General features: G+C 37.3%; 1 protein-coding gene across 1 annotated transcript; it reads left to right on the forward strand.

Moving 5' to 3' along the window:
• The first annotated feature begins 14299 nt into the window (after positions 1–14299).
• Positions 14300–15235, forward strand: LOC105000016 (olfactory receptor 6C2-like). The gene has a single exon (XM_010855685.1). It carries the CDS (start codon positions 14300–14302, stop codon positions 15233–15235), a length of 936 nt encoding a protein of 311 aa, XP_010853987.1.
• Positions 15236–24112: the final 8877 nt, after the last annotated feature.

Here is a 24112-nt window from a genome sequence, read left to right on the forward strand (position 1 = left end):
TGGGGAGGGAGGTGGGAGGGGGGTTCAGGATGGGGAACACGTGTACACCCGTGGTGGATGCATGTTGATGTATGGCAAAACCAATACAATATTGTAAAGTAAAAAAAAATAAATAAATATTAAAAAAAAAAAAACGTATATTTTGAGGTGATTATTCTGTACCAAGCCATATGTTATATACTTTATTTCTCTTAATTTTAAACTGATATAAATACAGAAAATTTCATAATGTTCACTGCTGTATGCATCACAGTGTCAAGCATCAATTTACAGCCAATATTGTCTCATCTACAAACTGGTCCATTCCTCTCAGCCCCTAATTGATTATTGAAAGAGATATACATATTAATTCATCTATAATATTTCAGTATGTATCTCTAAAACCACAAATATTTTTTAAACATTCAGGTGTAATATAAAGAAAAAAATTCACTGTGTACAGTTTGATGAATTCTTTAAGTATAGATACCTATGTAAATCTTTGTTGCTGTTGTTTAGTCACTCAGTCATGTTCTACTCTTTGCGCCCCCATGGACTGCAGCACACTAGGCCTCTCTGTCCTTCACCATCTCCCAGAGCTTGCTCAAACTCATTGAGTTGGTGATGCCTTCCAACCATCTTGTCCTCTGTCGTCCCCTTCTCCTGACTTCAATCTTTCCCAGCATCAGGATCTTTTCCAATGAGTGAGCTCTTCACGTCAGGTGGTCAAAGTGTTAAAGCTTCAGCTTCAGGATCAGTCCTTCCAATGAGTATTCAGGATTGATTTCCTTTAGGATTGACTGGTTTGATCTAAACATTACACAGATGCAAATATAGCATACTTTCAGAATCATAGAAATCTCTTTCATGCCTCTCCAGAGAAATATACTCCCAAATGAATCTGCTATACTGCCTTACAATGCTGAACATTATTAGTTTTGTATATTCATTATTATCATACGAATAGAAGTGCACAGAATGAACTGGTTTGAGTTTGATTTCATTCGCTCAACATTATGCCTGTACAGTTGTCCAAGTTGTTATGCCAGCAATAATTTATTCTTTTAATTTATGTGTAGTCAGTAATGGAAACATAGCACAATTCATTAATCATTAGTCATTTTCTCTTAATGGAAATTCAGGCTTTTCACATATATGGCTTATAAATAAAGCTGCTAAGAATTTTCTTATACTTCTTTTTGGCAGGCATATGAACTTATATCTTTAGCATACAGAACAAGAAATGGAATTGATAGGCTATATGGTAGCTGTGTGTTCAACTGTCAAATAATTATTGAAAATATTGTACCAATTTACTTTCCTATTAGCAATGGATAAAAGCTGTAATTGCTCCACATTTTTGCCAATGTGTAACTTTGTCAAACCTACTTATTTTAGTCATAACTGGGCTTCCCTGGTGGCTCAGAGGGTAGACGGTCTGCCTGCAATGTGGGAGACACAGGTTTGATCCCTGGGTTGGGAAGATCCCCTGGAGAAGGAAATGGCAATCCACTCCAGTATCCTTGCCTGGAGAATCCCATGGACAGAGGAGCCTAGTAGACTATAGTCCACGTGGTCGCAAAGAGTTGGGCATGACTGAGCGACTTCACTTTCACTTTTCAGTGATGTTGAACACCTTATCATATGTTTTGGATATCAGACATCCTTTGTGTAACTGCTACTGCTACTGCTAAGTCACTTCAGTCGTGTCCGACTCTGTGCGACCCCATAGACGGCAGCCCACCAGGCTCCGCAGTCCCTGGGATTCTCCAGGCAAGACCACTGGAGTGGGTTGCCATTTCCTTCTCCAACGCATGAAAGTAAAAAGTGAAAGTGAAGTCGCTCAGTTGTGTCCGACCCTCAGCGACCCCATGGACTGCAACCTTCCAGGCTCCTCCATCCATGGGATTTTCTAGGCAAGAGTACTGGAGCGGGGTGCCATTGCCTTCTCCATCCTTTGTGTAAAGTGCCTACTAAAATAATTTGCCTTTTTATTAGATTTGTTTTTTTAATTTATTTTAGAAGTTTTATGAATCTTCTATGCATCAGTCCTTTGTCAAAAATATGTATTAAAGTTCTTTTACCCTCTATTATGTCTTGATTTTTTATGTTTTTTAATGTGTAATTGAAAAGGCAGAAGTTCTTAATTTTTATGAACTCCTATTTATGATTTTATTTCTGTTGTTGATAGGGCTCTTTGTTTTTTATTTCAGAAATTTTTGCATAACGTAATACATGAAAGTAGGTAACAGTGTTGTAATCTATAAATTCTCTCAAATATCTCCCAAATTAAGGATAATTGCCCATCTGATATTAACTTATATCTATGGTTTGAGATAAGGAACAATATTTTTTCTTGTGAATATCTAAGTTAACCAGCATTATTTATGGAAAAGATTAACCTTTTCTCCTTGCATTCAGTGGCAACCCTATCATAATCAATTGTTTCACAAGTTTCTTCATTTAATTCCATTGATTGTTGTTGCTGTTGTTGTTCAGTCGCTCAGTCCTGTCTGACTCTTTGTGACCCCATGGACTGCAGCACACCAGGCTTCCCTGTCCTTCACCATCTCCCAGAGCTTGCTCAACTCATGTCTATTGAGTTGGTGATGCCATCCATCCATCTCATCCTCTGTTGTCCCCTTCTCCTCCTGTGTTCAATCTTTCCCAGCATCAGGGTCTTTTCTAATGAAACAGCTCTTTACATCAGATGGCCAAAGTATTGGAGCTTCAGCTTCAGCATCAGTCCTTCCAATTTATATTCAGGACTAATTTCTTATAGGATTGACTGGTTGGATCTCCTTGCAGTCCAAGGGACTCTCAGGAGTCTTCTCCAACACCACAGTTCAAAAGCATCAATTCTTTGGCGCTCAGCCTTCTTTATGGTCCAACTCTCATATCCATACCTGAATACTGGAAAAATCAAGTGTGTTAGTCGCTCAGTCATGTTCAACTCTTTGCCACCCCATGGACTGCAGACTTCTCTGACCATGGGATTTTCCAGGCAAGAATATTGGAGTGGATTGTCATTCCCTTCTCCAGAGGATCTTCCCAACCCAGGGATGGAACCCTTGTCTCTTGCATCACAGGCAGATTCTTTTACCGCTTGAGCTACCGGGAAGTCATAGCTTTGACTATATGGACAATATAATTTGCCAGCATTTGCTGGCAAAGTAATGTCTCTGCTTTTTAATATGCTGTCTAGGTTTGTCATAGCTATTCTTCAAAGGAGCAAGTGTCTTTTAATTTCACAGCTGCAGTCACCATCTGCAGTGATTTTGGAGACCAAGAAAATAAAGTCTGTCACTGTTTCCATTGTTTCCCCATCTATTTGCCAATTGATATTGTCTCTGAATCAATACTGAACTGTTTTATTTATATTAGCTTTATTATTAGTTTTCATATTAAGTATTGTTACTCAAGGTCTTCCCAGGTGGCACAGTGGTAAAAAATCCCCCTGCCAATGCAGAAGATGCAAAAGATATGGGTTCAACCCCCAGTTTGGAAAGATTCCCTGGAGTAGGAAATGGCAACCTACTCCAATATTCTTGCCTGGAAAATCCTGGACAGAAGAGCCTGGCAGGCTACAATCCATGGGGTTGCAAACAGCTGGACACAACTAAAAGACTGAGCATGGATACACTCATTGTTATTCAAACAACTTTCTTCTGCTTCCTAAATGTGACTTAGGTTCTTTTCAGCCATTTGTTTTTCATAAAGCTTTAAAAATGCTGGGGATTTCTGCAAACAAAAATTATCATTAGTGATTTTAAGATTGCACTGAATATATAGGCCAATTTGGAGGAAATTAATGTCTTAACAACACTGAGAGTTCCAATATATTAAAACATGGTATAGAGCCAACCCATTGGTATCTTCATTACTTTCAAAAAATTTCACAGTTTTAAGTGTGTAGAGGCCTTGCACAATATTGATAGACATTTCATGGGGTATTTTGGTAGATTTATTCCTATGTATTTAATAACATGTTTTAATTTAAATTTATTCATTTTACTGGAAGCTAATTACCTTACAATATTGTATTGGTTCTGCCACACATCAACATGAATCCACCAAGGGTGTACTCGTCTTCCCCATCCTGAACCCCCCTCTCTCCTCCCTCCCTGTTCCATCCCTCTGGGTCATCCCAGTGCACCAGCCCCAAGGATCCTGTATTGAACCTGGGCTGGCAGTTCATTTCTTATTTGATATTATACATGTTTCAATGTCATTCCCCCAAATCATCCCATCCTCTCCCTCTCCCACAGAGTCCAAAGGACTGTTCTATACATTGGTGTCTCTTTTGCTGTCTCGCATACAGGGTTATCGTTACCATCTTTCTAAATTCCATATATATGTGTTTTCTTTCTGGCTTACTTCACTCTGTATAATAGGCTCCAGTTTCATCCACCTCATTAGAACTGATTCAAATGTATTCTTTTTAATGGCTGAGTAATACTCCATTGTGTATATGTACCACCGCTTTCTTATCCATTCATCTGCTGATGGACATCTAGGTTGCTTCCACGTCCTGGCTATTATAAACAGTGCTGCGATGAACATTGGGGTACATGTGTCTCTTTCAATTCTGGTTTCCTCAGTGTGTATGCCTAGCAGTGGGATTGCTGGATCATAAGGCAGTTCTATTTCCAGTTTTTTAAGGAATCTCCACACTGTTCTCCATAGTGGCTGTACTAGTTTGCATTCCCACCAACAGTGTAACAGGGTCCCCTTTTCTCCACACCCTCTCCAGCATTTATTATTTGTAGACTTTTGGATCGCAGCCATTCTGACTGGCATGAAATGGTATCTCATAGTGGTTTTGATTTGCATTTCTCTGATAATGAGTAATGTTGAGCATCTTTTCATGTGTTTTTAGCCATCTGTATGTCTTCTTTGGAGAAATGTCTATTTAGTTCTTTGGCCCATTTTTTGATTGGGTCATTTATTTTTCTGGAGTTGAGTTGTACGAGTTGCCTGTATATTTTTGAGATTAGTTGTTTGTCAGTTGCTTCATTTCCTATTATTTGCTCCCATTCTGAAGGCTGCCTTTTCACCTTGCTAAAAGTTTCCTTTGATGTGCAGAAGCTTTTAAGGTTAATTAGGCCCCATTTGTTTATTTTTGTTTTTATTTCCAATATTCTGGGAGGTGGGTCATAGAGGATCCTGCTGTGATGTATGTCAGAGAGTGTTTTGCCTATGTTCTCCTCTAGGAGTTTTATAGTTTCTGGTCTTACATTGAGATCTTTAATCCATTTTGAGTTTTATTTTTGTGTATGGTGTTAGAAAGTGTTCTAGTTTCATTCTTTTACAAGTGGTTGACCAGTTTTCCCAGCACCACTTGTTAAAGAGATTGTCTTTAATCCATTGTATATTCTTGCCTCCTTTGTCAAAGATAAGGTGTCCATATGTGTGTGGATTTATCTCTGGGCTTTCTATTTTGTTCCATTGATCTATATTTCTGTCTTTGTGTCAGTACCATACTGTCTTGATAACTGTGGCTTTGTAGTAGAGCCTGAAGTCAGGTAGGTTGATTCCTCCAGTTCCACTCTTCTTTCTCAAGATCGCTTTGGCTATTCGAGGTTTTTTGTATTTCCATACAAATTGTGAAATTATTTGTTCTAGCTCTGTGAAGAATACCGTTGGTAGCTTGATAGGGATTGCATTGAATCTATAAATTGCTTTGGGTAGTATACTCATTTTCACTATATTGATTCTTCCAATCCATGAACATGGTATATTTCTCCATCTATTAGTGTCCTCTTTGATTTCTTTCACCAGTGTTTTATAGTTTTCTATATATAGGTCTTTAGTTTCTTTAGGTAGATATATTCCCAAGTATTTTATTCTTTCCGTTGCAATGGTGAATGGAATTGTTTCCCTAATTTCTCTTTCTGTTTTCTCATTGTTAGTTTATAGGAATGCAAGGGATTTCTGTGTGTTGATTTTTTATCCTGCAACTTTACTATAGTCATTGATTAGTTCTAGTAATTTTCTGGTGGAGTCTTTAGGGTTTTCTATGTAGAGGATCATGTCATCTGCAAATAGTGAGAGTTTTACTTCTTCTTTTCCAATTTGGATTCCTTTTATTTCTTTTTCTGCTCTGATTGCTGTGGCCAAAACTTCCAAAACTATGTTGAATAGTAATGGTGAAAGTGGGCACCCTTGTCTTGTTCCTGACTTTAGAGGGGATATGAACTGATATAGTCACCCCAGAGAAAAGTATGGAGGTACCTAAAAATCTAAACATTATCTACCATATGACCCAGCAATCTCACTACTGGGCATATACCTGAGGGGGAGAAAACATAATTCAAAAAGATATATGTATCTAAACATTTATTGCAGCACTGTTTACAATAGCCAATACATGGAAGCAACCTAAATAGAATAATGGATTTTTAAAAATCGATTGATGGATTCCATCAATAGAAGAATGGATTTTTAAAAAGATGTGGTACATTTATACAATGGAAAATTACTCAGCCATATAAAGGAACAAAAGTGAAGTAAGTCAGAAAGAGAAAAACAAATATTGTATAATGTTACTTATATGTGGAATCTATAAATATGGTACAGATGAACTTATTTGCAAAACAGAAATAAAGACTCAGATGTAGAAAACAAGCATATGGATACTAAAGAAGGAAGAAGGTGGTAGGATGAATAAAAAGATTGATATTGACATATGTACACACTATGTGTGAAATGAGAATCTACTGTATATCACAAGGAACTCTACTTAATGCACTGTGGTGAGCTGAATGGGAAAAAAAAAGTCCAAAAGGAGGATATATACAGCTGATTCATTTTGCTGTATGGTAGAAACTAACACAGCAATGTAAAACAACTACAGTCCAATAAAATTTAATTTATAAAAGAATAGTATAAATAAAAATCCTAAACACCTAAGAATGATTATCAATCTACTGTATTGTATTAATGTATCAATATACAAAATATGTTCATCACTGAAAGTTTTAGTAAAGAAGAAGAAATTTCTCCAGAAAATTGTGTCCAATAGAAAATTATACACATGGGATAAGAACCACCTAAGAATGAGACTTCAGTTAATACAATTTAAGAAATGATAGGACTCAAAGGGTGTAACTTTTATGATAATCAATAGAATTCTTAAATGGTATACTCTAGCAAGAAGGAAAAATGCAGCAATCCAAGAAAGGAAAATACCTGTGAACCAACAGGAGTAAGATATTACAAAGATGAATAATACTTTTTTATTAAATCTGAAATAATATGGTTAATTAAAAGAAAGTATTACCATTCAGCACAATACACTAGCCAAGAGTATGCTGTAAAGTGGTCCAACAAAAGGAAGAATGACAAGCATCAGGTTGAGCGACTTGCCTTGTTAGGAACTTGGATCTTTACATCAAGTATTCACAGAGATTACAAGAAAAGAACAGCATTGATTTGTGTCTTAGAGCATTAAAGGGAATATGCAGCAACAGAAATGTACTTAATACTAATAAACTGTACCTTTCATGTAGTTGAGATGGTAAATTTTATGTTGTATATATATTATCAAAGTTATAAAAAAGTAAAATGGAAAAGTATAAAGAAAACAAATATTGAAGGTAAGCAGACATAATACAAGACCACAGGTAAATATTCTTCAGAAGATTTCAAACATAATGAGCAATTTTAAAAGAAAAGTAGGAAAGTCAAAATTAAAATATTTAACTTTATTATTAAATCTTTAAAAGTTGAAAAATATGACACCATCTCATTTTAAAAATATAAAGGATGAAGATTTGAAAAAATATATGTCTTAATCAGAAAAATATAAACTTTTTCAGAAATGTAACATGATATTCTATTTAAGTAAAAACTGTAAACACAGATAAAGAACAGTAAAAACTGGGAAAATATTTGTAACACACATTAATAGTAAAGCTGTGATTACATACAGAAGAAATAGCAATAATGCTCACTTCTAGGGAATGTTGTAAATAGACAAAGACATTTATACAAAAATGTATTTTGCATTGCATCTTACAGTTTACTTAGAAAGAAACTACATAAATTTATTAAAAATCTGTAGAATTATATAACATCATACCAGCTGAGGCAGTAATTTTTTAATATAAATTTATTTATTTTAATTGGAGGCTAATTACTTTACAATATTTTTAGGAACCACAAAGTTTCAATTGTTAGAATTGATTTCAGATTATGATGGAATGCTCTAAAGGGACTACTACATAGTTCCCCAACTGATTATGTAAATTTATAATTATTGAGTTGAAAGTTAGTTTATTTAAAAGTTTTTATTATAAAATAGTTTGAAAAACAAAATGGAAAGAAAGTTGCATGTTTTGAAATATAACAATTAATGTGACTATTCTTATTTGCATAAGAAATTTTGGGAAAATTGTAATCTGAGCTATTGATATTGGTTGTTATATTTAAGTTTTAACTTTTCTATTTTGGTTAATTTAATTTTATAATAAATAGAAATTGTGGATGATAACTAGAAATTACTTTATAACTTATAATAAATAGTAAGCACTAGATATTATAAGAAAAAAACAGAATTAGATGTATGTATTAAAGTATTAAGAGAAATATACACCAATAAGAATGTACTTAATAATGAGTTGTACCTTTTAAAGAGTTGAGAAAGATTATTTTATGTTATCTGTAACTTACCAAAAATGTTTTAAAATAGCTTGAGAAAGTATAAACAAAATCCTCCAAAATTACTGAGGGTAATCACATTAAAAACCTTGTGCCTATGCTTGTTCAATCATGTCTGGCTCTTTGCACTCCCATGGACTGTAGCTCACCAGACTCCTCTGTCCGTGAAATTTTCCAGGCAAGAATATGGGAGTGGGTTGTCATTTCCTAGTCCAGTGACTATTCCAGATCCAGGGATCAAACCCCTCGAACCTTACTCTCATGCATTGGCAAGCAGATTCTTTAACACTAGCACTACCTGGGAACTTTTAAACTCTTAAACTTTTATCTGTGTGTCTGTGCTCAGTCGCTCAGTCCTGTTCAATTCTTTGTGACTCTATGGACTGTAGTCCCCCAGGCTCCTCTGTCCACGGGATTCTCCAGGCAAAAATATTGGAGTAGGTTGCCATTTACTCCTTCAGGGAATTGATTGTTCGGACCCCGGGGTCAAACCAGCATCTCCTGTGCCTTCTGCATTGGCAGTCAGATTCTTAAACCACTGAGAAACCTGGGAAGCCTGTTTATATTAATAATAAGCAGTAATTACTAAAAGTAAACTTAAGTTGGAAGGAGTAAGGTGTAACTTTATTCTGTGAGCAGCTAGTAGCAGATATAGATGTTATTGAACAGAGGAAGAAAGATAGGTTTGCCTTTTATCATTCTATTTTTATTTCATGTAAAAGTTCTCTGTTGAATGTCATTGTGGAATCTTTAGCTCTCTGAGGACACTGTCCCCATGGCTGCATATTTCAGGACTTTTGCCAGAAGATTACATAAAAGATTCATAAGTGAATTTAAACCTTAATTCACTTAGGACTCATGCTTATTCACTTGGTTTCTTGTTTGGCACATAAAACAAACACTGAATTTGTAACTGACAGAAATTTTCACATAGTCTGGGAAGGTTTGAATAGCATGACTATCCAAACTAGAGAGAGTTCCTTATATTTCCCCAGACCTTGGAGTAGCAAATACCTTTCAAAGGAGCACAAATGCCTTGGTAGGAAAGTCTTGGCAACATGTTAGAAATGAAAAGATCAGATAAATCAGTGTCATCTCAGAACTGCCTGTAAGGGGAGCATAGGTCCATGAGTAATAGTGACCAGAAGTCCACGTACAAGCTTGTGCAAACATAGTCTCCTTTACCTTCATCTCTCAAGATGTCCAGGGATTAAAAACCAACTGAATCTGCCACATCTGTGATATTTAAGAGACAAAAAATATCTCTTATAAATAGTTTAATATATCTTGGCATAGTTACAGAGGTGTGAACAGTTAGTTGAATTTTTATTAAAAGAAGCAAGAGTTTATAAATTTGAACTGATCCAGGGTACTGATGATGCTGGATTTTGCACTCATAAATAGCAGGTGAGTTTAAAATACATGAAATGAAGGACTTTTAGAAGCAGCCTTCAGTTGTGTATTATCTGCTGATATTAAGATCCTTGCACTGTTTAAAATGTTTAGTTCTCTAAAAGGCAAGAGAAGTATACAGGTAGCAGTCAGACAAGCAATGTCAATTCATTTTTCAAGATATTTAGGGGCAAGGACAGTGCCTGAAGTTTCCAGAGTTGTGTAAGGCACCAACTAGAAGGCTGAAGACTGAAGAAAAGAGAAGTAGGTGGGCTGCAATTGCAGTGCTTTTCTGTATCTTTAGTCTGGTATTTCTATTTAATTATCCCAATGATTTAACTTATTGTTGGTACTTGGGTTAGTTGCTCAGTCATGTCTGACTCTTTGTGACCCCATGGACTGCAGCCTGCCAGGCTCCACATCCACGGAGTTTTCCAGGCAAGAATACTGGAGTAAGTTGCCATTCCATTCTCCAGGGGATCTTCCCAACTCAAAGACTGAACCCAGGTCTCCTGCATTCCAGGCAGATTCTTTACCAGTTGAGCCACCAGGGAAGCCCAACTTGTTGTTAATATTTGTTTAGTTTATTGTTACATATGTGATGCTCACATATTTGGAACAATCCCCAGCTCATCCTAAAACATGTGTTCACAGTCTTCTTTCTCTTTAATGGAGCCTATAAACTCTGGGAGGTTTAATATGGGAAATGGGCCATGAGCAGCTCCCAGTTCTGCAGTAAGGGAATATGTTACAGCAATAAACTGACACCAAAGCATAGCCAGATAACTGGTATTGCTAAGGGAAATTACATTTTCTCCAAAAAAAAAAAAGTATTGATTGCCTTGAACAAAATTTGGAGAGAGAAATTGTCTCAGCCAGTGTTAGTGTCATGCTCACTTGGTGTTGGCTGAAGAACCACCACAGAGCAGCTATTGGTCCAAATCCAGAACTGTAGTCCTTAATCTCTGGTGTTAATACATTTCTCTCCAGTGTATCAATGAAGCATGAAGAGAAGGCATAAATGAAAATATTCTCTGCCAGGCAAAGTGATAAGTCATGTAGTACTTTTGACCTTAATGCAGGTGTTGTGTACATGCTGAGTGAAGAGGTTATAGTGTGATTTGAAAGTCACCTAAACTTACTTCACTCTGTATAATAGGCTCAAAACCAATACAATATTGTAAAGTAATTAGCCTCCAATTAAAATAAATAAATTTATTTTTTTTAAATGAAAGTCACCTAGAACATTTCCTCCACCAAATACAAAAGCCAACAAGAATCCCTGAAACTGGAAGCAGGGATAGGGCAAAAGTAAGAGATGTCAGCTTACTTTTAAAATTGATTCCATTTATTATGGAATATAAATTGGTCTAGGTCTAAGGGTAACTGTTGTTTAGTTGTAAAGTTGTGTCTGATTCTTTTGCAGCCCCATGGACTACAACCCACCAGGCTTCTCTGTCCATGGGATTTCCCAGGTAAGAGTACTAGAGTGGGTTGCCATTCCCTTCTTCAAGGAATCTTCCCCACCCAGGGATTGAACCACCATCTCCTGCATTGCAGGTGGATTCTTTACCACTGAGTCACCAGGGAAGTCCTTAAAGGTAAGTATTATCTACATTTATTTATATATGGCAGATTCCTTCAGTTCTGTGGTTATTACATTCAATGGGATTTTGAATACAGTGTGAACATAGTGTGTGGCAAAACACATAGTTCTTACTGTGGTTTTGGAGGTTAGGAGACTCCTCCAAAAGTCTAAACAGGAAATGGAGGGACAAGTCAATAAATGCCAGATATAAGTCAGAAACAGCAAACAGATGGATTCACCAGGAGAGAAAAGCACAAATGGTTTTCCAGAGAGCTAGTCCACCTATGATGACTACAATACCTGACTCTCACATGATGTGTTTCTAGAGCCACTCTCCATAACTCCAAGACCATCAAACAAACAAAGAAATAGAATTTCCCTTTGTCTGGGTCAGAGAAACAGTGGAATTAAGTGAAAATATACCTGAAGTGTCAATAGAGTTTCAAGATAGGGTTAGGCTAATAAAATTCTAGCTTCATCTCAGTTGTTAATATAGATCAATCCAAATTAGCTTTTGGTTTTAGAACAGAAAACAAGGAGTAAGGCAAGAAGGGAACAGAGATGCAGTGGAGAAGGCATTCCACTCTGAACATGTGTGCTTAAAGAGAGTGGGAAATAGTCAGATGAAGATGATTAACATTGAAAGATGTAGTATTAAATATTCAATGTTTTATAATTATAAAATTTCAATTAATGTATTTTAATTGGAGGGTAACTACAATGTTGTGGTGGTTTTTTGCCATACATCAAAAATATGTACATGTGTCCCCCCATCCTGAACCTCCCCACCTCCCTCCCCACCCTACCTCTGTGGGTTGTCCCAGAGCCCTGGCTTTGAATGCCCTGCTTCATGCATCCAATTTGCACTGGTCATATCTTTTACATATGGTAATGTACATGTTTCAGTGCTATTCTCTCAAATCATTCCACCCTCACCTTCTCCCACTGAGTCCAAAAGTCTGTTCTTTACATCTGTGTCTCCTTTCCTGCCTTGCATGTAGGATCGTTACCATCTTTCTAAATTCCATATATATGCATTAACATACAGGATTTGTCTTTCTGACTTACTTCACTCTGTATAATAGGCTCCTTTTTCTTTAAATGATAAATTGATGTCACAGGATTTCAACAATGTCAAGAAAAAAATTCCTAGATAAGCAGAGAAGATGGTGTACTTGCAAAGTGTGAGAAATATCTGTGTTATAAAGATGAATAGAGGAAGAGGTTCTTATAAAGGAGAAACCAGAAGGGCAGAACAAAAACCAGGAGTGTGGATATTGTGCAAACAATGCATCTAGAACAACATAAGCAGCAGGAGTGATGGACCAATTTGGTCAATTGCAACAAAACGTGCAAATAAAAAGGTCTACACTTCATTGAAACTTAAGGAAATAACAGCTAAAATTGCCACATGGCGTTTCAGTGGAGTGGTATGTTCAGAAGCCTTATCAGAAGCAACTGAGAAGGTTGAAAGTCTGAATGGAGTTACAGAAATTTATTATAATCTAAGGATGGTAGTCAGACTGGAGAATATATTTAATACTTACAGATGATTATAACATCAGTGAATTGATCAAAAGGAGTCTGAGTGTTTCAGGCAGATACACATCAGACTGAATGATACACATTAAGAATAATATTCTTCAGCTGTATACAAAACATATTTTCACTTAGTGAATTCAGTATGTGTCAAATACTCTCTGTGTTGTGCCCCAAAGTGGGAAATAAGTGACAATCACTTAAAGGTATAAACAATTGTAGAAAGTCATAAGAAAGACCTCAGAAAGGAATTTTTAATATATGAACCATACTTTGTATATTAAGTATAGGCTTGTCATAGCAGTGGAACAGAATCCTCAACTGCTTTGGCAAATTGATACAGACTGTCATTTGTTTTCAATTTATCCAGGGGAAAAGAAATCCTTCAACCAGATAATTAAACTGTGCAAAATTTCAGTTAGTGATATGTGACATGTTCTTAGAAAACAGAATATCCTAAAATTAATTATTTCATTTTTCCTAGGGGAAAAATGTACTATAAAAGATCTATTCTGAAGTATATGCTAAAATGATAGTGTTCATTTTAAAAATATCATAGAAAAATTAGATATTGCTTGGAGAATATTATTTAAAGAAACCATTAAAAATGAAATGTCTTTTTATTCAAACACAGGTTACAACCATTCAGCAGACTGTAAAATCAATGTGATCATATTTGAATTTATTTATTTAAAAAATTGTAGTATAGTTGATAATAAGTTTCAGATACACAGCATAGTGGTTGATATGTAATCTTTATAGATTACATGTATAATATCAGAACACAGGGCATCTGAGGGTTAGCATTTTACTTAAATTCTTTTTGCAAAGCTGTGTAAGTATATATATTTGTGTGTGTTTGCATGTACAGTAAATTACAATATAAAATGCATATCTCACCATATTTTGTGGTCAAAAATGTTTGAATGCCAAGTTTCTAACCTATCAAGGGATATATCAACAGAGGTTACAGCATGAATTAGTTAAAAATACTCACTTATTGGGTAACAGATAATACATGTAAGATATATTGTTTAGCTTTTCTAAACAAAAGCTACTGTAAAACATTTTCTCACTTTCTTGTCAGATTATACCTCCCTCAGTTTTACAGGAAGACTGTACAGAAGTCAGGGCCCAGACATGAGAAACCACACACCAGTATTCAGTTTCATCCTCCAGGGATTAACAGATAACCTACAAATGCAGATTTTGACTTTTATATTTCTACTCATCACATACATGTTGAATATAATTGGAAACCTGGTCATCATAACCCTCATATTAGTGGATTCTCACCTTAAAACTGTGATGTACTTTTTTCTCCAAAATTTTTCCTTCTTAGAAATCTCATTCACTTCTGCCTGCATTCCTAGATTCTTATATAGTATATTAACAGGAGACAGGACCATTACTTATAATGCTTGCCTGTCCCAACTATTTTTTACATATATGTTTGGTGTAACAGAATTCTTTCTCTTGGCCACCATGTCCTATGATCGCTATGTAGCCATCTGCAAACCCCTGCATTACATGACCATTATGAACCACAGATTCTGCAAAATGCTTATCTTCTGCTGTTGGATAACCACTTTCTTAATTGTTTTTCCACCATTTTGCTTGGGACTGAACCTGGAATTCTGTGACTCTGTCATTGATCACTTTTTTTGTGACTTTTATCCACTCCTGAAGATCTCATGCTCAGATCCATGGTTCATGGAAGAGATAACTCTTGTTTGCTGTGTGTTGATATTTATCATGACTCTTACATGTGTTGTTCTGTCCTACATATGTATCATCAGAACAGTTCTAAGATTCCCCTCTGCTCAGCAAAGGACAAAAGCTTTTTCCACCTGTTCTTCCCACTTTATTGTGGTTTCTATCACCTATGGCAGCTGCATCTTTGTCTATATCAAACCTTCATCAAAAGATGAAGTGACTATTAATAAGCAAGTAGTAATACTTACAACTTCCATTTCCCCCATGTTAAACCCATTTATTTATACTCTGAGGAACAAACAAGTGAAACAAGCATTTAAAGATTTACTCAAAAGAATTCTACTGGTCTCAAAGAACTAAGAGAATGTTGAAGTCAGGTTCCCTAAACAATTTTCAGATTGCCGGGAGAAATATCAATAACCTCAGATATGCAGATGACACCACCCTTATGGAAGAAAGTGAAGAGAAACTAAAAAGCCTCTTGATGAAAGTGAAAGTGGAGAGCGAAAAAGTTGGCTTAAAGCTCAACATTCAGAAAACTAAGATCATGGCATCCGGTCCCACCACTTCATGGGAAATAGATGGGGAAACAGGGGAAACAGTGTCAGACTTTATTTTTCTGGGCTCCAAAATCACTGCAGATGGTGACTGCAGCCATGAAATTAAAAGACGCTTACTCCTTGGAAGGAAAGTTATGACCAACCTAGATAGCATATTCAAAAGTAGAGACATTACTTTGCCAACAAAGGTTCCTCTAGTCAAGGCTATGGTTTTTCCTGTGGTCATGTATGGATGTGAGAGTTGAACTGTGAAGAAGGCTGAGCGCTGAAGAATTGATGCTTTTGAACTGTGGTGTTGGAGAAGACTCTTGAGAGTCCCTTGGACTGCAAGGAGATCCAAGCAGTCCATTCTGAAGGAGATCAGCCCTGGGATTTCTTTGGAAGGAATGATGCTAAAGCTGAAACTCCAGTACTTTGGCCACCTCATGCAAAGAGTTGACTCATTGGAAAATAATCTGATGCTAGGAGGGACTGGGGGCAAGAGGAGAAGGGGACGACAGAGGATGAGATGGCTGGATGGCATCACTGACTCGATGGATGTGAGTCTGAGTGAACTCCAGGAGTTGGTGATGGACAGGGAGGCCTGGCGTGCTGTGATTCATGGGGTCGCAAAGAGTCGGACACGACTGAGCGACTGATCTGATCTGATCTTATATCCTCTATTGTCTCTTCCTAAGTGAAATCTGGTCTTCCTTTCTGATTAAGTCATTTCTATAGTTACCTTCTGTATAGAAATTCCAGATGTTTGAGCTGGGTTTAGAAAAGGGACGGGAACTGGAGATCAAATTGCCAACATTTGCTGGATCATAAAGAAAGCAAGGGAATTCCAGAAAAGCATCTATCTTTATTTCATTGACTACACTAAAGTCTTTGTGTGGATCATAACAAACTATGGAAAATTCTTAAAGAGGTGGGAATTCCAGAGCAGCTTACATGTCTCCTGAAAAACCTGTATGCAGGTCAAGAAGCAACAGTCAGAATCATGTATGGAACAACTGACCGGTTCATGATTGAGGAAAGAGTACAACAAGGCTGTTTATTGTCACCCTGTTTATTTAACTTATACATAGAGCACATCGTGTGAAATACCAGGCTGGATGAGTTACAAGCTGGAATCAAGACTGCTGGGAGAAATATCAACAACCTCAGATATGCAGATGACACCACTCTAATGGCAGAAAGCAAAGAGGACCTAAAGAGCCTCTTGATGAAGGTGAAGGAGAGTGAAAAAGCCAGCTTAAAATTCAATTGAAAAAAAAAAGCTAAGATCATGACAAACCTAGACAGTGTGTTAAAAAGCAAAGACATCACTTTGCTTACAAAGTCCCATATAGTCAAGGCAATGGTCTTTCCAGTTGTCAATGACAGATGTGAGAGCTGGACAATAAAGAAGGCAGAGCACCGAAGTATTGATGGTTTCTAATTGTGGTGCTGGAGAAGACTCTTGAGAGTCCCTTGGACTGCAAGGAGATCAAACCAGTCAATCTTAAAGGAAATAAACCCTCAATACTCTTTGGAAGGACTGATGCTGAAGCTGAAGCTCCAGCACTTCTACTACCTGATGCGTACAGCTGACTCATCGAAAAAGACCCTGATGCTGGGAAAGATTGAAGGCAGAAGGAGAAGAGGGCCACAGAGGATGAGATGGTATAATGGGATCACTAATTCAATGGACATGAACTTAGGCAAACTCTGGGAAATGGTGAGGGACAGGGAAGCCTAGGTTGCTGCAGTCCATGGCGTCGCAAAGTGTCAGACATGACTTGGTGACTGAACAACAATAGCCCCCTTATAAATCAAATCTTTGAGAATTACAAACTTTACCAAAAAAATAAAGAAAATCTAAGGAAGTCCTCCCTCTCAAACATTCTTTCACAGTGCTGAAAATATTACATATAATTTTTCAAAAAAAAGTACTCAAATGAGGAAAGAAATAATATTAAAAAGAAAGAATACTATTTTCACTGGTAACAAGGAAAAAATTCTCAAAATTCTAAAGCAATATTTTGTATGGGGAGGGAGGTTGGAGGGGGGTTCAGGATGGGGAACACGTGTACACCCGTGGTGGATACATGTTGATGTATGGCAAAACCAATACAATATTGTAAAGTAAAAATAATAATAATAAGATTAAAAAATTTTTTAAAAAAAGAAAGAAATATGACCCAGAGGGATGGTACAGGGAGGGAGGAGGGAGAAGGGTTCAGGATAGGGAACACGTGTATACCTGTGGCAGATTCACGTTGATATATGGCAAAACCAATACAATATTGTAAAGTTAAAAAATAAAATAAAATTTTAAAAAATTTGTCAAAAAAGCCTTTACCAATAAGAAAGCCTTAAGTCAAAATTTACATATTTATTAAATGCATCTAAACAATATGAAAGCTATTTTTAAATTACCAATAACCAATACAATATTGTAAAGTTAAAAATTTTAAAAAGACAAAAAAATTACCAATAAAATATAGATTAAAGATAGAAATGCCTTTGTAATGTCTGCTAAGGATTAAATCCTGTGTTGAAGTTTCATAAAAGAGATTGACACTATTGTAACTACTGAAATGTTAAATCATAAAGACAAAGCAGAAAGTCTAAGGAACCCCATAGGGCTAGATAAATAAATAAGCAGCAACCCAAATATGCAGGAGATGGGGAAAATGTGCATACTAATTTCAGTAAAATGATTTATTTATTTTTGAAAATGAAAACTTAGTCATTCCAAGAGTTCAAAATATGCACCCAATTACAGCTCTCAAGAAAAGAACAGCATTTAATTACTTGTTAAATTCTTCACCCTCTTGAACTTTCAGAATCAGCCTACTTTAATGTCCTTTGACATTTGCTCTCTTATTTGACTTTATTTATTATGGCACCTGCAGGCAGGAATTTTCCACTCATTTCAGCTACACAATTCCAGGGTCCTCCATTTTAAATGACATTTCCACAAGAAATCTTTTGCTGATATTGTCTTATTCTTCCTCCACCAACATGACCATCAAAACTCGATTAGTCTTACTCATCCACACCTGTCATCACTTATCTGCTGCTCTCATATCTCTTATCAAACTACACTTTCATGTTTGCTTGTTCTTTATTCTAAGTTCTTACTCTATTCTAAGTGGTAAATGCCTTGGAGAAGTTTAACCCATGTGTCAAATTCTAGACTCTCTTATTCCTGGCACCTAGACAAATATTGGTTATGCAATAATCATCTTTTGACATGGTGATTTGAGTGCTTCTGATAATGCAAAATGAGAAATTTTATAGGAACATGAAAAATACAAAAGTAACGTTAGGGATCTTTAAGCTTTGTAATGAAATAGTATATAAGCCAAAATTTATTAAAAATTGATAGTAAAAATTCATAATACTGATAAACCTGAAAATTACCCCACACACTTTAGTCATAATTTTCACTGGAAAAATATGGAGAAATAAAAGTTAAAATAAGTAAACTATCATTAGCAAGTGACATAACTAGGATCCAAAACTATTTTTATTGATTTTGAATGGAGCTATTTTATCAAGTAACTGTACCTGCCTCAGCAGAGGCATCAAGAGAGTTTCAAGGAAGAGCCCAAAGAATAATTACTAGTACTAAAATTGAGTGAGATGTGTCATAAACAAAATACAAACATAAAATGTTGGGTTTTCCAACATGGCTCAGTAGTAAAGTGTCTGCCTGCCAATGCAGGAGACCCAGGAGACTCAGTAGACACGGGATTGATCCCAGGGTCAGGAAGATCCCCTGGAGAATAAAATGGCAACCTGCTCCACTATTCTTTCCTGGAGAATCCCATGGACAGAGAAGCCTGGAAGGCTAGAGCCCATGGGGTCGTAGGGTGCACATGACTGAGCAACTGAGCACAAAGTATTTATACATTAATTATATATTAATAATTATTTGGTAATAATAAATGATATTTAGTCAGTTCAATTCAGTAGCTCAGTTGTGTCCAACTCTTGGTGACCCCATGGACTGCAGCATGCTAGGCTTCCCTATCCATCTCCAACTCCCAGAGCTTGCTCAAACTCACGTCCATCGAATCAGTAATTCCATACAACCATCTCATCCTCAGTCATCCCCTTCACCTCCTGCTTTCAATCCTTCCCAGCATCAGGGTCTTTTCCAATGAGTCAGTTCTTTGCATCAGGTGGCCAAAGTATTGGAGTTTCAGCTTCAGTATTAGTCCTTCCAATGAATATTCAGGATTCCTTAGGATTGACTGGTTGGATCTCCTTGCAGGCCAAGGGACTCCCAAGAATCTTCCCCGACACCACAATTCAAAATCATCAGTTCTTTGGTGCTCAGCTTTCTTTATAGTCCAACTCTCACATCCATACATGACTACTGGAAAAACCATAGCTCTGACTAGATGGACCTTTGTTGGCAAAGTAATGTCTCTGCTTTTAAATTTGCTGTCTAGGTTGGTCATAGCTTTTCTTCCAAGGAGTACTGCTGCTACTGCTGCTAAGTCACTTCAGTCATGTCCGACTCTGTGTGACTCCATAGACGGCAGCCCACCAGGCTCCCCCGTCCCAGGGATTCTCCAGGCAAGAACACTGGAGTAGGTTGCCATTTCCTTCTCCAATGCATGAAAGTGAAAAGTGAAAGTGAAGTCGCTCAGTCGTGTCCGACCCTCAGCGACTCCATGGACTGCAGCCTTCCAGGCTCCTCCGTCCATGGGATTTTCCAGGCAAGAGTACTGGAGTAGGGTGCCATTGCCTTCTCCTCCAAGGAGTAAGTGTCTTTTAATTTCATGGCTGCAGTCACCATCTGCAGTGATTTTAGAGTGCAAAAAAAATAAAGTCTGTCACTGTTTCGATTGTTTCCCCATCTACTTGCTATGAAGTGATGGGACCAGATGCCATGATCTTAGTTTTTTGAATGTTGAGCTTTAAGCCTGCCTTTTCATTTTCTCACTTTCATCAAGAGGCTCTTTAGCTCCTCTTCGCTTTCTACCATAAGGGTGATATGATCGGCATATCTGAGATTATTGATATTTCTCCCAGTAATATTGATTCCAGCTTGTGCTTCAACCAGCCTTGCATATTGCTTGATGTACTCTGCATGTAAGATAAGTAAGCAGGGTAACAGCATACAGCCTTGATGCACTCCTTTCCTGATTGGGAACCAGTCTGTTGTTCCATGTCCAGTTCTAACTGTTGCTTCTTGACTTGCATACAGATTTCTCAGGAGGTATGTTAGGTGGTTTGGTATTCCCATCTCTTGAAGGATTTTCCACAGTTTGCTGTAATCTACAAGAATCAAAGGACTTGGCATAGTCAATAAAGCAGAAGTAGATAATTTTCTAAATTCTCTTGCTTTTTCAATGATCCAGCGAAAGTTGGCAATTTGATCTCCGGTTCCTCTTACTTTCTAAATCCAGCTGGAACATCTGGAAGTTCATAGTTCATGTACTGTTGAATCCCAGCTTGGAAAATTTTGAGCATTACTTTGCTAGCATGTGAGATGAGCACAATTGTGGGATAGTTTGAACATTCTTTGGCATTGCCCTCCTTTGGGATTGGAATGAAAACTGACCTTTTCCAGTCCTTTGGCCACTGCTGAGTTTTTAAAATTTGCTGACATATTGAGTGAAAAAAGAAGCACTTTCACAACATCATCTTGTAGGATTTGAAAGACCTCAACTGGAATTCCATCACCTCCACTAGCTTTGTTCATAGTGATGCTTCCTAAGGCCCACTTGACCTCGCACACCAGGATGTCTGGCTCTAGGTGAGTGATCACACGATTATGATTGTCTGGGTCATGAAAATCTTTTTTGCACAGTTCTTCTGTGTATTCTTGCCACCTCTTCTTAATATCTTCTGCTTCTGTTAGGTCCATAACATTTCTGTCCTTTATTCAGCCCATCTTTGCATGAAATGCTCCCTTGGTATCTCTAATTCTCTTGAAGAGATCTCTAGTTTTTCCCATTCTATAATTTTCCTCTATTTCTTTGCATTGATCACTGAGAAAAGCTTTCTTATCTCTCCTTGCTATTCTTTGGAACTCTGCATTCAAATGGGTATATCCTTTCTTTTCTCCTTTAACTTTCACTTCTCTCTTTTCTCAGCTATTTGTAAGGTCTTCTCAGGCAACCTTTGCCTTTTTGCATTTCTTTTTCTTGGGGGTGGTCTTGATCATGGCCTCCTGTATGATGTCACAAAACTCCATCCATAGTTCTTCAGGCACTCTGTCTATCAGATCTAGTCCCTTAAATCTATTTGTCACTTCCACTGTATAATCAGAAGGGATTTGACATAGGTCATACCTGAATGGTCTAGTGGTTTTCCTTACTTATTTCAACTTAAGTCTGAATTTGGCAATAAGAAGTTCATGATCTGAGCCACAGTCAGCTCCCAGTGTTGTTTGCTGACTGTATAGAGCTTCTCCATCATTGGCTGCAAAAAAATATAATCAATCTGATTTGGGTATTGACACTTCTGGTGATGTTCATGTGTAGAGTTTTTTCTTGTGTTGTTGGAAGAGGGTGTTTGCTAAGACCAGTGCTTTCTCTTTGCAAAACTCTGTTAGCCTTTGCCCTGCTTCATTTTGTACTCCAAGGCCAAATTTGCCTGTTACTCCAGGTATCTCTTCACTTCCTACTTTTGAATTCCAGTCCCCCATGATGAAAAGGACATTTTTGAGGGGTGTTAGTTCTAGAAGGTCTTGTAGGTCTTCATAGAACCATTCAACTTCAGCTTCTTCAGCATTGCTGGTTGGAGCATAGACTTGGATTACTGTGATATTGAATGGTATGTCTTGGAAATGAACAGAGATCATTCTGTCGTTTTTTGAGATTGTACCCAGGTACTGCTTTTTGGACTCTTTTGTTGACTGTGAGGTCTACGCCATTTCTTCTAAAGGATTCTTGTCCACAGTAGTATATATAATGGTCATCTGAGTTAAATTCACCCATCACAATCCATTTTAGTTTCCTAAAATGTCAATGTACACTCTTTCCATCTCCTGTTTGACCACTTCCAGTTTACCTTGATTCATGGACCTAACATTCCAGGATCCTATGCAATATTGCTCTTTACATTATCAGGCTTTACTTCCATCACCAGTCACATCCACAAATGGGCATTGTTTTTCCTTTGGCTCCATCTCTTCATTCTTTCTGGAGTTATTTCTCCACTCTTCTCTAGTAGTATATTGGGCACCTACCAACCTAGGGAGTTCATCTTTCAGTTTCATATATTTTACTGATCACTGAAGAGGTTCCAAAGAATAGAAAGGAGAGATAAAAAGCCTTCCTCAGTGATGAACACACTGGTCATAGCAAACACCCTCTTCCTGGAGTGCACACAGTTTTGTTTGAGCCCACTGAGCATCTCTGGAGCATATGGGGTTTGATTCTAAATGAGATTTCACCCCTCCTACCATCTTGCTGGGGCTTCTCCTTTGTCCTTGGATGTGGGTTATCTTTTGTTGGTGGGATCCAACATTCTCCTATTGATGGTTGTTCAGCAGTGAGTTGTAATTCTGGGGGTCTCACAGGAGATGATGAGGGCAGGTCCTTCTACTCTGTCATCTTGTGAGAACTTAAATGATATTATTGTAATAGGATAAATACAATAAAAACTGCAAGATTAAATAAAAATCAGAGTACCATCACCCTGATTATTTAATTTGTATGCCGAGTACATCATGTGAAATGTCAGACTGGATGAAGCACAAACTGGAATCAAGATTGCTGGAGACATATCAATGACCTCAGATATGCAGATGACATGACCATTATGGCAGAAAGCAAAGAGGAACTAAAGAGCTTCTTGATGAAAGTGAAAGAGAAGAGTGGGGAAAGCTGGCTTAAAACTCAGCATTCAAAAAATGAAGATCAGGCCATCCGGTCCCATCACTTCATGGTAAATAGATGGGGAAACAGTGGAAACAGTGGCAGTCTTTATTTTCTTGGGCTCCAAAATCACTGTGGATGGTGACTGCAGACATGAAATTAAAAGACGCTTGCTCCTTGGAAGAAAAGCTATGACCAACCTAGACAGCATATGAAAAAACAGAGACATTACTTAGCCAACAAAGGTCCACCTAGTCAAAGCTATGGTTTTGCCAGTAGTCATGTATGGATGTGACAGTTGGACCATAAAGAAGGCTGGGTGCCAAAGGATTGATGCTTTTGTACTGTGGTGTTGGAGAAGACTCTTGAGAGTCCCTTGGACTGCAAGGAGATCAAACCAGTTAATCCCAAAGGAAATTAGTCCTGAATATTCACTGGAAGGACTGATGGTGAAGGTGAAACGCCAATACTTTGGCCACCTGATGCAAAGAACTGACTCATTGGAAAAGGCCCTGATGGTGGGAAAGGTTGAAGGCATGGGGAGCCCTTAGAGACGACAGAGGATGAGATGGTGGGATGGCATCACTGACTCGATGGACATGAGTTTGAGCAAGCTCTAGGAGTTGGTGATGGACAGGGAAGCCTGGCGTGCTGCACTCCATGGGGCTGCAAAGAGACACAACAGAATAACTGAACTGAATTGAGAGTGCCAATATATAGAATTAAAGAGCAAGAGAAAATGAAAAAAGTAGTACAAGCAAGAGAAAAGGAAAAAAGAAAAAAAAGTGGCTTTGTAATTTGTATCTTCAATGTCATTGAGAAAAACCTGCCTCCAGAAACATTTCTTGGTGCTGATCATCTGTCCT

This window comes from Bison bison, unplaced genomic scaffold (assembly GCF_000754665.1).
Source record: "Bison bison bison isolate TAMUID 2011002044 unplaced genomic scaffold, Bison_UMD1.0 scf7180017854045, whole genome shotgun sequence".
Taxonomy (NCBI): domain Eukaryota; kingdom Metazoa; phylum Chordata; class Mammalia; order Artiodactyla; family Bovidae; genus Bison; species Bison bison.